At 41.7% G+C, this 15,234-nt stretch overlaps 1 protein-coding gene across 1 annotated transcript; it reads right to left on the bottom strand.

The window, feature by feature from the left end:
- Nucleotides 1-13,371: 13,371 nt before the first annotated feature.
- On the bottom strand, nt 13,372-14,322 carry LOC26527021. Its single transcript, XM_015158897.2, is given in 3 exon segments — nt 13,372-13,908; nt 14,132-14,244; nt 14,315-14,322. Coding segments are annotated over 3 exon segments (201 nt in total). The 3' UTR covers nt 13,372-13,828.
- Nucleotides 14,323-15,234: the final 912 nt, after the last annotated feature.

Below are 15,234 nucleotides of genomic sequence, written 5' to 3'. Positions count from 1 at the left end.
AAATTTGTATGGCCAAGAGAGCAATTACGAGGCGAACCAGACCAGGCCAGGCCAGACCAGACCAGCCCAGCCAGAAAGCCCACGACTTCCCCGTTCAGCTGCCGTACCGCTTCCGAGGCGCCCCTCCCCTACGCCCCTGGGTCGCCCCCTCTTCGCGCTCAAGCTCACACCATGGGCCGCTTAATGACCCTATTTTAATTTCAAGCATCGCTTGTCCATCGCACTTTGCGGAATTTACATTATACGCATACATATTTCTCAGTCGCTTATTTCGGTTTTCGTTTTTTTTTTTTGCTTTTCTTGTTCCACGGTTTTTTTTAACTTTTGAAAAGCCGCCCTGGAAACAGAGTACAGTGGTTACAAATAATTTCCTATAAATTCTATTTGAATGGGACAAATCTCGTTTATATGGCTTACATAGATAAAACGATCATTGGTCACAAACTTAGTTCGCTTGAAAATAATTTTTAAATTTATATTGATTTCTATGGAATTTTTCATGGGCATCTTTCACTAAATTATTTATCTAAAAAAAGTTTCTTTTTTTTTGCGATAGATTAAAAGAAATGTGGAAATAACTGACCACTTAACTTCCAATTATTTATTATCTGTTACTAATAAATGCGATTGCCATTTATCAATATTTAATACAAATATAGCCAAAGCTAAAATAAATAAATTTGTTTTTTTTTTGTGTTAATTTCCTTTTTTGATTTATGTGCATCCACTGTTCAATTTTGCGTTGACGGTGAAGAAGCGACGAAGCAGAGTTGACTTTTGGACGCTAATATGACGACGATCTTGGCCTTTGGGCGAGGCGGCCATCAGCGGCAGCAACAACAACCATAACGAAATTATCAACAATGCTAAAAACAATGAGAGCGACAACAACAACAACGTCGACAGTAACAAGAGCTAAGGAAGCCAGAAAAAAAAAATTATTTAAGACAATGGAAATTCATTTCATTCGCTGGGAGACTGAGACCGACTTCTTGGCCAAAGGCAAGGTCTCTTCGCCGGGTTCCCCGATTTACCCCCTGAATTTTCCCCGATTTCCAACCTTGTTCACCTCACCCTCTGAGAAATTAGCTGCTTCAGTTATTATTATTATTGTTGTTTTGCCAAGCCGACTGGGCAGGCGTTTCTATATCTATATAAGTGATCGTCGTAGCTGGCACTTCATGTTTGCCTTTCAACTTGTCAGTCGTCTGCTCTTCTCCAGCTTTTTTCAAATGCTTTTTTTCTTCTGTTTTTGCATCCGCTTCCGCAACAACAATTATTGTATTAGCAACAGCAGACAACAAATTTTGTTACCCAAGGGATTTTAATATTACACCCTCGCCCAGCGAAGTTTGACCTCAAAAATGAAACGTTGAAATGAAAAATATTTAATCTAATGTGAAAATCGTTGGAGCGTCATCAGCTTTTCTTCCCGCTGTTCACCTTTTGGAACTGATAATGACGACACGACAACTTTTCGTTGGGAGTGAGAAATTGTATCACTCGGTGATTGTTCTCCACTTTAAAGGCACCTCCTCCACACTTAGGTAATTATATGAATTCAGAAATCTGTTGCGAAAGTTTTATGGGTTTTGTTCTCATAGGGTTTTGTTCTCATAAATCAGGGGAAGCGCATAAATGTAGCCGGAATGCGACAGATTTGTTGTTGATTTCAGATTACTCATACGCATAAATATTTGTTTGCAATGATGATTATCGGATTTGACCAGCAGGGAGAGGGAGGCGGGGGAGAGCATCCAGACAAAGGCCCAAGCTAAGTCACATGATATTGTTAGACTGAAAAAAATCGGTTGGGTGAACTAGTTCTCTTGAGTAAATTTCCTAAGTGATTATTTTAGCTTTTTCAATAATATGTAAGTAGGACAAATATTTTTTACATTTATTTTGAAGTATTTCTTTTATTTATTTAATAATTTCGATTCAACTTAATATGTTTATAGCACCCAAGCTGTTAAATGCCGCGCGAGAGCCTTTTTTTGATAATATTTCACTTCTTTATTTTTTTATTTTTGTTCAGTGTACTTCACTCGTGCATAATCTTCCCTCTCATTCCCACTCGCAGATCACTCCACCCGCACATGCACTGAACTGAATTGTTCGCGATTACTATCATGCCGTTTTAAGCTTTGCTTGATGATTTACAAAACTGGGTGGGAAAAAAAGGGGGAGGCGAATTGCAATTCTGGGAGGTTGAGGTGGGGCCTTGCGTCTTGCGCAATTTTAATAAATATTTACATTTGTTTCAAACCAATTTGCGCAATTTGTGCAGCTGCCTGAGAAGATCTAACTGCTTGAATGGGGGCCTGCACTGAGTTGCATAAATTAATAAGCGAGGTTCGATTCAATAGCTTCTATTAGATGATTTAAAGTCTTATATAATATATTTTAAATTTTTCAAGCACACTTATTATTATTTATAAATTTTTAATATTAATCAGAACGGTCAATCGTTTTTACTAAAAGATTTATGCTAAAAAAATCTCATGAAAATGAAAAAAAGCAAACTTTTGTAAAACTTTAAGATCGCCATCTTACTGGCAAAAGGCATTTTTGTCATCATTTTCGAATTGGCGTGCGCTGCTCATTAGCCAAACAATTTATGACGAACAATTGCAATGAGTAAAATCGAAGTGGGCTGCATGGGAGCCAGAAGATCTATTAAAAGTTGTTTGGCTGCCATCAGTTTTATGCAACTAAGGCCAATCTGGGTTCGGAGACAATGCACACGTGTGACTTGAATGACTTCATGTCAACCAGTAGCCCCCAAACTTATTCATGTGACAAACAGATGTGCGATTAGCAGATAAATTTCCATTTTTGCCCCCATTCCGATTCGAAATAACACCCCAAAATGGCATTCTGATGGATTTCCCCATTGATATCTTCGGGCAGAGACACACAAGGCGATCCGTGCCAGAAGGGGGAATCCAGGGGATGATCTCCTCTATTTTTATCAATGACTTGCCATCATTGGCCATAGCCAAAATTGGAACAATCAAGGCATAGGCCAGCAACAGATGCCGCGCAGCAACAGCATCGAGAATAGTATGGAATGCGACTAAATTTAGGCAGAGACAGAGATGCGTTCTGGAATATAGGGATGGCTACACGGCAAGACTTCAAAATACATGTCCTTTCAAAATAACTATTTAAGACGGGAACCTCAAAATCAAATCCTTAGATATGCAGAACCCTCATAGGGAAACCTTATATAAAGATGTAAGGTATGATGAACCAGAATATATCGTAATAAGTATAAATACAAGAAAATCTTTAGCTACAAGATCCCTTTAATAATAACAATTATTTGTATAATGCATGTGTTTCTGCTCAGTGTACTGTGTAAGCGGTGGAATGAGGAACATGCACTTACACATGTTCCAGACGAACTCAGAGGGCGAGTTCTCGACTACGACTTCGTCTTGTTCCGAGTGTGCGTATTAATAAAAGAAAGTGCAATGAATTCCCAAATATGTTAAATTGTCTGCCAAACAAAGGAGCTCGATGGGGGCTGGTGATATAGGGGAAAAATGGGCGGCAGGGCCCCAATAACATGTGTGCAACAGATACTGAATGCGATTCGGGGAGTCTGGCTCTCTCACTTTTCCCTCTTTCGCTGTATCTTTGATTTTCCTAGCGTTTTCCCGCAGAAATCTTCTCTGGCGTTGGATCGTAATTAAATCTGAAGTGGAGGCACTAAATTTAACAGCCCCCAATGATGGGGAGACTAACGAGGGGGAGTGGAACTATTATTTCCAGTTTTCTACCGCTACTGATGAAAACCTAATACTTTATTGCTAAACTAATGAAACTTAATATAAAACGTACTACCGTTGCCTAATACACAAAAGATAGTTAAAATAAATATATTTATGAAAGTTTTAAGTTACATTATGAAGATATTTATGTATATTAACCGACTTTTACCTGCTATTTTCCCCCCTTTCTTCTTCTTTCACATCAACTTATCCTGTTGTGGCCACTACTGTTTCCTTTGTTGCCTTATTTTAATCCGTGTTTCGGACTCACTGGCCGAAAACCAACTTTCCCATTCATGTCTATCAACTGTATACACACATTATGCGATATGCCACGCCCAGCCACAGCCCATTACATGGCCCATCATGCAATTAGTGGGTCCGAACCCCCTAGACAATCCCCATACCCTCGAAGTTACCCGCAATTCACGAACTTCCTTGCGGCTGCCACATATGAGTAAATATAAGTGAATTCAAGTGCGAGTTGCTGGTAGCGGAGCACAAAACAAACGTGAAACCCAGGATGGACATGGGATAGGAAATGGACGAGGGAAATGGGTAATACCCTGGCAAGAGCAAAAGAAAAGTAAAAACCCAAATGAAAAATCATACAAAAGGCGCATAAATTAGCAATGGTCTGTAATTCCAAAAAGGGTCTTAACGTCGACCGCCTCGCCAAGTGGTAGGGAAAATTTTCCATAAATATATTTTTTGCCCAGCATTGGTCGACAAAAATGCGAACTGTGGGTTTGGGTAGCTACACTCGGCGTGCCTGCGACGTATTCATTAGTTTAGTATTAAAATAGTCATCGTAAAGTGGTAGCTGCAATTCCGAAACAATGTGCAGCAAGTTTAAAAGACGAAGGATCAGCGGAGCAGGCAGAAATTTAAGTATCTGCGGGTTAGTACTTGCGAAGATTTATGAACTGCAGCTAACAGGTCGTAGTTATGTACAGCAGAGGTCAAATTGGAAGTTATAGTGCTCAATAGGCTAAATGTCATAATGCAACTGGTTGTAGTAGTTACAAAGGAAACTAATTTTCATAGATTTATATTACACAGTGGTTAAATAAAAAGTTAATCAAATATTTACTAGCAATAATTACTATTTTAATCTTATTATTCTTGCGATAGTTGTGGGTATTTGTGTAAAGTATCTTTCGCTGTTTTTGTGCGTCTGGATGTCGCCCCAAAGTCGCCGCTCGTCGGCCATTCCCTTAAAATGCCCGTTTTCCTAGGATTTTCTCGCTCTAAGGGGAGCAATGAACTATTCACTCGTCTCTGCACTCAGATTCAGATTGAGATTCAAACTCGCACATACTACACACATACATGAGATACCACACTGCTCATGGTGGTTGTGTGTAGGTGCTAGGGCGGGTTCTGTTGGGTTCGAGATAAGTATTGTAATATGCCGCCATATCAGACATGCATATTTATAGACCTCGCAGCAACGCTCGCCAATGACCTTGAGGCACTGGAGAGATACAGCTAAAGGCGAAAAGGTTCCCAGGCTATGATGGCATAAAAGGTGGGAAGAACTATATACTAATTATATTCATGGCAGTTTTCTTGCGGAATCTGATACTGCTTCACATTAGTATCAACTACGTACTTATAGTAAATGTAAAATTGCTAATAAAAACAATATACTTTATGTTTTATTTAAATTGAAATAATTTGACATAGCTGTGTAATGTTGACCAACATTTATTTGCTTCAGTTTTGCCATATTATATTCCCCTGAATTTGTATTGTGTTAATCCGTTGTTTTCCATCCTTCATTATCATAAAATCCCATCCAATAAAATCCCAAATTAATTCCGCTTAATTCCAACTTATTCCTCTATCCATTGCTATCCATTGTTGATGCCCACTTCTATTATTCCATCATCCATAGAAGGTCGCTACTCTAAGTCAACACAAATCAGTTGTCAGCCATCAAAGCTGGTGGATTCCCCCTCTACTCATAATTATTCAAATTTGCATTTTGAGAAACAATTAAACCGAGAAAAGAAGGAAGCAAAAGAACCCCATTTCAAGCCAAAACAAAACGAGACAAGCTCCACTCAACGCAACAATTTCAATGTGATAGATCAATTGTCTGGGGCCCTGGGGAGGAAACCGAAGAGGAAAATCCCTGCCTGTAGCTGTATCTTTCTAGTATCTGAAAGATACTCTTGGGCTGTAGGAATTGCCCAGACAGCGCGTCAAATCTTGGGCTTGACTCTTCTTAACCCGCAGGCCCAGTCAACACTTTTCCACCAAACATTCCCTTCGGGTTCCATTTTTCTTGCGCTTTTTGCCTGCCCGGTTTCTTTTTCTTGCTCCAGTGAATCTTTGCCGTCTCGATTTGGTCTTGGTCTTGGTCTTGTACTTGGTTTTCTTCTACCTTGCTTTTCACCTGTCCGTCGTGTGGAAATCATGTGAAAACATGTGGCCGCCAGTCAAGCAGTCAGTCAGCCAGTCCAGTCACTCACTCATCCACTCATCCACTCATTTACTCATTCAGTTAGCCAAGTTTCATCTGAAGCCGCAGCAACAATGGGGATCAACAAATTAAAGTAATTTCCTACCGCAACGTTTCCACCAGTTTACACTTTCCGTAAGGTTAAGTTCGAATTTATAGCCATTTCGATTTGACGCTCTGAAACTCTTCGAATTTTCTTCAAAGAGTGTATTGCTATCTTTGTATACGAGACTTTCTTTCAAATTTTCTTCGCTCGCTTCCAGTTGATTTTCCGCCGATTTCTCAATGCGTTAATTGGAGCTTTTCATATGCCAAGTGCATGGCCAACGGCTGAGCTATGTAACTACCAAATTACAAGATAATACAGTTGAGACCCGGTCTGGTTCGATGATTGGCAGAAAATTTCACTGTTGTAGTTGTACATAAAATCCCTTGGGCCATGGAAAAAGGTTTCTACAAATAATAAACTATTTGCTTTTAAATGCAGAATGCCTGCAAGGATTTGGAGAGAATCTCGAATTTTCCTATAGTGCTTCCATAAACTTTAAAACATACCTTGCTTATGGAAATGCCAAGCTCTATTTGGTAGAGTCGAAAAGCTATTGCAATGATTACGTGATTTCATTTGCATAGTTCTTTCAGCACCCTGCCAGGCAATCCGTAAACTACTTATTCTGAAGGCCCCTGCGGTGTCGTCATCCCGACGGCGTCATCACTGCCTCGGAAAATGGTGTCAATCTTACGAGCCGTTTGAAATTAATAAAGCGAGTCAACGGCGGTGGCAGCGTCATCTGTATCCGATAGATACATTGGCTCATAAGCATAAATAATGCGATCGCAGTGGAAAATCTAGCTGCGAGTGTGACTGGGACTGTGACTGTGTCGCAGCTTTTCCAGTTATGCGTCAGCCAATCGGGGGGCGGCTTGGGGGAGGGGGCGTGGTCGCAGCTTTGACTGACATTTATCGCCAGCTTCAATTGTTGCTGCTGCTGCAGATAGTTGCAACAGAGTTTGTTTTCCTTTTCTTTTTTGTTAATGTTTTGTATTTTTGTATTTTTTTTCGGCTTCGGTTTTCGTCTTTTCGGTTTTGTGTTTTGTATTTCGTACATTTTGGTGGCTGCTGGCTGGTGGCGGCGACGAACGAGGCTCAACGTTTTGGAAAATTTAGCACAAGGTTGCCACAAAGCAGCAGAGCCAGCAAAATGAGCAATTGTGGCAACACAGTCGTAGTTGAAACTGAAATCGAAATTGAAGCTGCAAAACGCCAATACCCCAGTGTTGTTGCATTCAAATCGTTGTAGTTGTTGCCCAAAATCGTAAATAAATAAATACTTAATTATGTTGTTTTGGCCGCACCGCCTTTTGGCCCGCCAAAGAACTGCAAGTCGTGGCAGAGAAAAACACATTGCGCATACGCCATGTTTAACAACACGATCGGCACTCGCGGCGTTGAGTTGAGTTGAGGTGAGAATCAAGACCTTTTCGCAGCCAGTCACTCAGGACAGGAGTCAAACACTTGTTGCCAATTAATCAGGCACTTGACTATTTAAGCTAAGCTAAGACCTGTCGTAAACATTGCGTATACGACGCGTATACGACGGAAGGCTAGAAGAAAATTTTCAAGCGAGCAATCTGGGTGTTTTGACTAGATTGAAAATTGGTCGAATGATGTAAAAAACTCTGTCATTTATGACGATATGCTGTCAGAAATCGAAAGGACTGTGAATTGTACTTTTATAGACCATAAAAAAGTTATTACTACCACTGTTGCTCCAAATGAGAAATGTTAGCGGTAAGCTACCGAAATGTATCTTTTCCTTTAAGCAAAGTAAATTCAGTTTTTAATGTAAGTGAAAGGTTTTTTTGGACCTTATCTAATCCTAACTATTTTATTGTTAATTTTCCATTTATTATTCCGCTTTGCAATGTATTTGCGTTTAGTGAAAATCTGAGAGATACAGGACCTAAGCTACGCCAAAGAATCTCAACTACGAGATAATTATATCGTTGAAAGCTGTAATAATGCGATGCTAAACTGATCTCTTATGTACTTGTGCTTGCAAAACTTCCCCTAATCTGGCATCTAGAATCCGATGAGCAACACTTTGGTTGCGAAACGCCATTGAAACGACTCAGCGAAGTGTGGTGCAAGCATCCTCAGACTTCCACAGTCGCAGCCACTGACAGCTGCTTACGGCTTACTGATGCTGCTGCTGCTGCTGCAACTCCACCTACAGATACGGATTTGTGGCATTAAAAGGGGTGAGGAGTGTGGAAAGAGGGGGGTGAAGCAGCAGCATCCGCTGTTACTTCAGAACAAAATGCAAAAACAAATGCGACGAGACGATGAAGCCAACGACCGCAAACGTGCAGCGACAACAACAAAGGCAGCGCTCCAAAAAATGCAGCAGCCAAACAAACCACTCGACTGGGATCGGAATTCGCTTCCTCCCCCTCACCAGCCCCGCTCCGTCCCTTCGACTGTCACGAACCGGAAGTAAAAACGTGCCAACAGAAGATGCGAATTGCTGCTGCTGCTGCTGCGACTGCTGCTGCTGCTGCGACTGCGATGTTGCTGATGCCGTGATGTTGCTACTTTTGCCACTGCTGATGTTGCTGCATCTGCATCTGCGGCGCTCGCGAAATCAGGAAAGCAGCAGCAAGTGCCAGTCGCACAGTTCTCTGCATTCGCGTCCAGTTTAAGGGATGGGGTGCACTGAGCAAAATCAGCATAGTAATAAGAAGTGGTTCACAGATATTAAATTCACTCAAATGTTAAATATAGATTTTTCTACCAAAAATTAATTATAATTATAGGGTTGTCATATGATTAAACTGACATGTTTTCAGAACTTGTGTTTAGATCCTTTAAGAATGTAGAATAATCCGGAAAAGGGAATACACGTTTCCAAAACAAACTAGGCAATACAAAATTTCAAAAATTAATTTAATTTTAAATTTAATTTCTTCTACATTTCGTTTTAGTTTCGCAAGAATCTGCCCCAGCTTGGCTTACTTTTTCTGCCAGTGCATGCCTCTCTCCACAGAATAAAGTTTGGCACACAAAAACGTTCAAGTCATCGTTGCACTTCCCCTCGAACTAAAACTAAAACCAAAACCGGGAACCCAGCAGAGCAATTTCCCAGCATCATCATTTGGCACTTGTCTCTCCGTTTCTCCTGGCTTCTCTACGGACTTCTCACATTTTCTCCGCTGTTCGCCTGTTACAATTTTAAGCTATTTTTATTGAAAACGAGCGATATTCTCAGCGTTGCGGCGGAGAAAGAGCGTTGAGGCGCAGAATTGATGAAACTGTGTTAAGTGCATACTTTGGGTTTTCATGATAAAGTTGCTGCCCCCTCCCAGTTCCCGAAAATGCGAGGAAAACTTCTTACTTGGAGGGTTTTGTGGGATGGCTTCATTGTCACTGAGTTGCAGCAAAAACTTGTGCGCGCAAAGAAAACTCAACAAATTTGAATGATTCCCCATCAGATATACAGGCACATGCATATAGTTAGTTTTCTTTACACATATATACATATTTCCAGAGTGCAATCTTGAAGAACCCTCATTTTCCCGGTGCTCCCCCTCGCCATTTGTCGTAATTTTCTTGCTTTTTTTCAAACAAAAACTGCGCTTATTACGACAGCCCCGATGCATTAGAAGCTTCTCCTCTGGTATTCCGATGGGGCGGGGAAAATCAGGGAAAGGGGGTCATTTGAGGAGGGGCTGGAGTGGCAGCCGCTGCATTTTAAGCTGCTCACACTCAACCCAGCGAAACTCAGTTCGCACACACAGCTGCCAAGTGGCCGAGACTGAAAACCGAGCACCGAAACAGCAACAGAGAAACAGATATGGGGACAGAGGCACTGGCTCTGTACAGTGGACACTGCGTATGAGGGAAGATCTCTTGAAAAGTTTGAAGTATGCTGCCACAGTTAGGAGAGTACTCAATTACAAGTATTTAAGAGCTGCATTTGTTGTAACCATAAGTAAAGCATTTAATCTACACAACTTTGGCGTTTTTGTCCATGGAGTTTTCCCTGTGAGCGCTTCTGCTTTAGCTGCTGTTTCGGAGCCTGCATCTCGGCTCATTTCGATTCATTTGCCCTTCTCCTTCCGGCGTTCCCTGAATCTCAGTTTTGTTCCTGGACTTCCTTGGCTTAAATATGCTGCGGTGTGTGTGTGTGAGTTTGGGCATCCCTGCGGCCTTTGTGAGCTGCAACTCAGCTCCTCCATTTCCAGTTTTCGCACATCTCGCCCCGTGCTCTTCCGTGTATTTGGCAAGTGCTGGCAAGTGGAGAGAAAGAGGCGCACAAGCATCCATTTGCCCATGAGAACGATGAATCCAGAACCGAGACCGAGAACCCAGCGTTGAGAGACCGAGAGAACCCGAGAGCTGCGTTTCCAGCAACAACCACAACGACAACAACAACAACAACAGCAACAGAAAAAGAAGAAAATAAAAGCTATATACACATATAGGCGAATCGCAGTTCGTACCCCCGATTTCTGTGAGTGGAATGGAGCTGCTGGCCACTTCTGAACGCCTGTTCTCAAACGACTCAAACTGAGAGAGAGATAAAAGCATGCTGTGCAAGATGATGCTTCTGTGTTGATAAGGCCCCCGATTGTCGCAGTGTGTGTGTCTGTGGAAATTGAGCACAATTCCTATACGCACCAAGTATCTCATGGATAGCCATATAGACCGCCACCTACTTATGTACTTTGCGATTCATCCGTAGGCTGAGATTGAGATTGAAGCCGGCGTACTGGGCTGAACCGCCACAAGACCAAAACAAAAACAAAAAGACAGCTTTTCTTGAGTGAATTATGAAGTTGTCTTCGCCCGTTACGTGGGTGGTGGTTTTCCCCCCTCCCGCTTTCCATTCCATCCTTAAGTCTCGATTTATTGTTGTACTTAAAACAGAGTCACTGCTCGGCGAGGCCCCTCTTCAAAAATCCAGAAACAGACGACTTTGTATGACGAAGAAAGAGTTTTAATCATCGAGAAGTGGACGGAAACCGTTAGGTGGATCATAAAATAGAGATGAAAAACTTTGAAATGCTTTTTTGTCGTAGCTGTAAATGCAACTGACACACAAACTCAAAAGACGCACCGCGATCACGAGTGGAAAACTGTTTTGTGCATGTGATTGTATCTGCATCTTTGCCCGTGGAGCTGAACATGGAAATGGTAATGGAGCTGTTGATGCCGGACACATGCAAATGCATTCTTCTGGGCCACTCTAATGATCACCACCATGACAATGGTCATAATGATGCGGCTTTCGATGATCGGACACTAGCTGTTCGGAAAAGAAAAGGCTACGAAAAGTCCAATAAAATCTGAGCTTGACATCGTTTATCACTCACTTTTCTTGGTCTGCGGGTCATATAAGTCCACCTTTTTATGGCCGAGGAAAATAAACTTCGAAATCAAATTATCGTAGGAATATAAAAGCACCATTTATTTGGCTACACAATATGAAACAAAACTGATCATAAAACATAAATTGAAATTTAAAATTGAAAACTATCAAACCATTGGAGAGCCGCAAGAAACATTTAAGTGATAACTGAACAATGTAACAAAATAGTAAACACTTGTAATCACTGATTAATTGACTACAACCATATAGACATAAGCAAATATAAAATCATTTTTACTGCCGGATTGCCAAACAGCTAAGTTTGCATACCCCTGCAATTTTAACTCGCCAATTTGCGAATTCGTTTGTGGAAACCATTGCCTATCCAGTTATGAATCCCGAAAATGTCTCATCTGCATGTCCGGCAATCTGCAGTTGCTCCTTTGACATCCAACTATGGCAACTCGTTCGTTTTGCAGATGAAACCAAGATGGAGCCGAGCGATAGATGATCCCATCTGGAGTTTGGAGTTCAGCCTGGACTTTCACTTTGCTTGGCTCACAAATTCTAGCTAATTATGCAGCATCTTAGCCGAGATTGGGCAACTCCTGGCCGGCAACTCTGCAATTTGGCCATGTGGTTGGGGGCTAATGCTGAGGCTAAAAACCGAAAAAAAAAGATACTGATGCTGGGGCAAATCTGGGGCCGATCTGGCCATGTGGGTTTTTTTGCCATGAGCCAGAAAGGCAAACAAAGCTTAGGCCGTAATAACTTTGTTTTGGGCCGCACTGCAGTTTTGTGCTGCCGTTATTACTAAATTTTTGTTAGCAAAATATTCCGACTTTCATTTTCACGAGACTGAGCTGCGTTGAAAGTTGATTCGCCGCAGATACAGTGTATCTTTTGGACTGATCGCGTTTGACTGCTATTTGCCGTTACTCGACTCAAGGTCAAAATGAGCTGAAATTGTTGTCAAGTTAAAGAATGCGTTGACAATATTTTTTGTTCAACTTAATTAAAAGGCAAATAGCACACAGCTCGCACAAAAACAAAGCACAGAAAGCAAGAAGCGAAACGAAACGAAACAAGAAAACCAAAACTGATAAAAGGTTTTATCAGCCAGCCAGCGCGGAGACATTAACCACGATAATTATACAAAACATGTGAGCCGCAGTGTGGACCTGCAGACAATTGGAAAGAGGGCATAAAACAACAGCAAAGTCGACCGCAGATACAGATACAAATTGTATCTGGTGCAGCCAGTGGTTGGTGATAAGCGGATGAGGCCACGTGTGGAATGTGGGGCGCAGACTATCTGCAGATAGATATGTATCTTCTCTCCAGCGGCAGTTCAAGGAAATGTTACCCAAGTACTTAGATACCTAGATACTCAGCTACAGATACTTGCGCCCCATCGAAACCACGACCAATTTGCAAATACTCCTCGTGCGAACATGAAACTTTATCTTCAGCTAGAAGAGCTGCCCTCGGCAGCGCGATAAAAATCCAATTTTGATAAGCTCCTAAATTATGTTTAAAAACGAACGATCTAAGGGGTTTATCTTGCGGTTTCGACTGCGCCAGCTTATCATTTCGCTTTTATCTCACTCATTTCACAACGCATAATAAATATATTCTTAGCAATAACTTGCCTAATTATAAGTTTACGACTTTGCAAAATATTTATTTTCGTTTTATTGCGTTCTTAATCTTCCCATGCTGTTGTTTAAAATGAACTTCGAGCTTTTATTGTTTTCTTTTATTTATTTATTGGTGGATTATTATAGTTATTTCTGAAGTGATCAAAATTAGTTTATTTTCCCGTTTCAAGATGGGTAAGGATACTATTTTTTTTTTTCTTTCTACTCGCATTAAGGGGTATAAAAGCGGTCGAGTTGGCTGGCTAAGGAGTCGGTCTCCGTCCCATAACCCCAACCAGTTTCGGCCCTTAACATCCTCCTTCTCGAATGGTTGATTCTGCTCCCGTTGCCGCTTCTGTCACCAGGCGGTGTTTCCAATGCACTTGGCCCCCAACTCCTCCGTGCGCAAAGAGCGGTCATCATCATCGTCGTCATCGGCTAAACCATCGATGTGTGTGGCCCGGCCCTTTTGGGGATGGGGTCTTGGAACTGGGATGGGATCCCTGGATGGGGACGCGAACTGAACTGGGGACTTTGGGCTCAGTTGTCGGCGCCGCTGGAATGCTGTTAGTTATAAAATGGCCACAAAAACATAACGCGGGCGTGGGCTGCCACTGGACTCTGTCTTGCTGCTCTTTCTTCCTACACTGTCAGAAAAATGTACAATGAAAAATTCACAAAATCAAGCTAAGGCGCCATGGCACATTTGATATTGTAATAAAGCAAAGGCATTCCTGATATCATAAAAATATGATTTCTGGTATCTTAAAATATAACCAAAATATTTACAATTCATATTATGCATTTCTGATTAATAATTGATTAATTGGTGTAAGATTTTCTCGCCCTGTGGAACCCGAAACGCCGAACATCACATGACCGATGACGAGTTGCTGCCTCCGTCGAGGTTTCCGTCCAGAATCTGTGTTCTGTCCGACTCTCTCCCACAGCATCCACGCATTTTAGAGTTTGGTCCGTCTGGGCTGGGGGTTTTTTTAATGGAACCCGAGTTCGGATGGGCTGAGTGTGAATTGAAATGTATTTTTTACATACCCGTACATGTGTTCTATGCCAGTCGATTGGATCTCGAAAATCAAATCAAAACTCGTCGTCGTTTTATGGCTTTTTAGAAACTCTAGGAACTCGTTTTGTTCGATTTGGTTCTGTTTTTGTTTTCCCTCGGTCTCTGTTTGTTGTTCTCGTTATTATTATTATTATTTTTCTATGCCCATTTCTATGTGTCGGCGGCGTTGGTGGCTCGCTTTGAATAATGATGATAAGGCCCCAGACTCGCCTTTTCGATCCCAGTTGATTCTGAATCCGATTCCGTACCAATCCGTCCATCCATCCAGCCATCCATCCAACCATCCATCCAGCAACCCATCTCTCTCTCGGCGGCTTGATTATTGATTTATTGTCTGCTTTTTGGGTCTGTGTCGCACAGGTAAACGGGAAAGAAATCGTCACGGATACGCAAAACGGTCAGCACACCGAAATGTATCTCGAGGTACGCTTTTGTATCTCCGGCCACTATGCAGATACATTTTTGAAGCGCACGCTTCAGCATTTCATATGTTGTTGTCATCAATTTAAGAACAACGACATCGTCGGCCAACAAAAGAGCCCAGAAGAACTAAGCCGATATGAGCTGAACTGAACTGAACCCACAGCCAGAAACGAGAAAAAAAAAACAGAAAACATTCTTCTCGACTTGATCCCGAACGTTCTCATAATTTGTTTGCTCCCCCCTATACCATACCATCCATACCATTCCATACCATTTGGCCATTGTGCGACCGCGGACTGTGAGAAAGATTTTATTTCGTTCAAGTGGTTTTTGATTTAACACCAAACAACCAAGCAAAGAGTGGAAAATATTTTAATGATGCGTCGTCGACGTCGCTGCAACTGAAAAACAAAAAAAGAGGAGAAAAAAATGGAAAACAAAAAGATTTCTAACTTGTTTTTCGGTG

The sequence above is a fragment of the Drosophila erecta genome, unplaced genomic scaffold (assembly GCF_003286155.1).
Source record: "Drosophila erecta strain 14021-0224.00,06,07 unplaced genomic scaffold, DereRS2 tig00000021-arrow-pilon, whole genome shotgun sequence".
NCBI classification, from domain to species: Eukaryota; Metazoa; Arthropoda; class Insecta; order Diptera; family Drosophilidae; genus Drosophila; species Drosophila erecta.
Note: the sequence above shows the minus strand (reverse complement) of the source record. Positions and strands in the feature narration are given on the sequence as shown.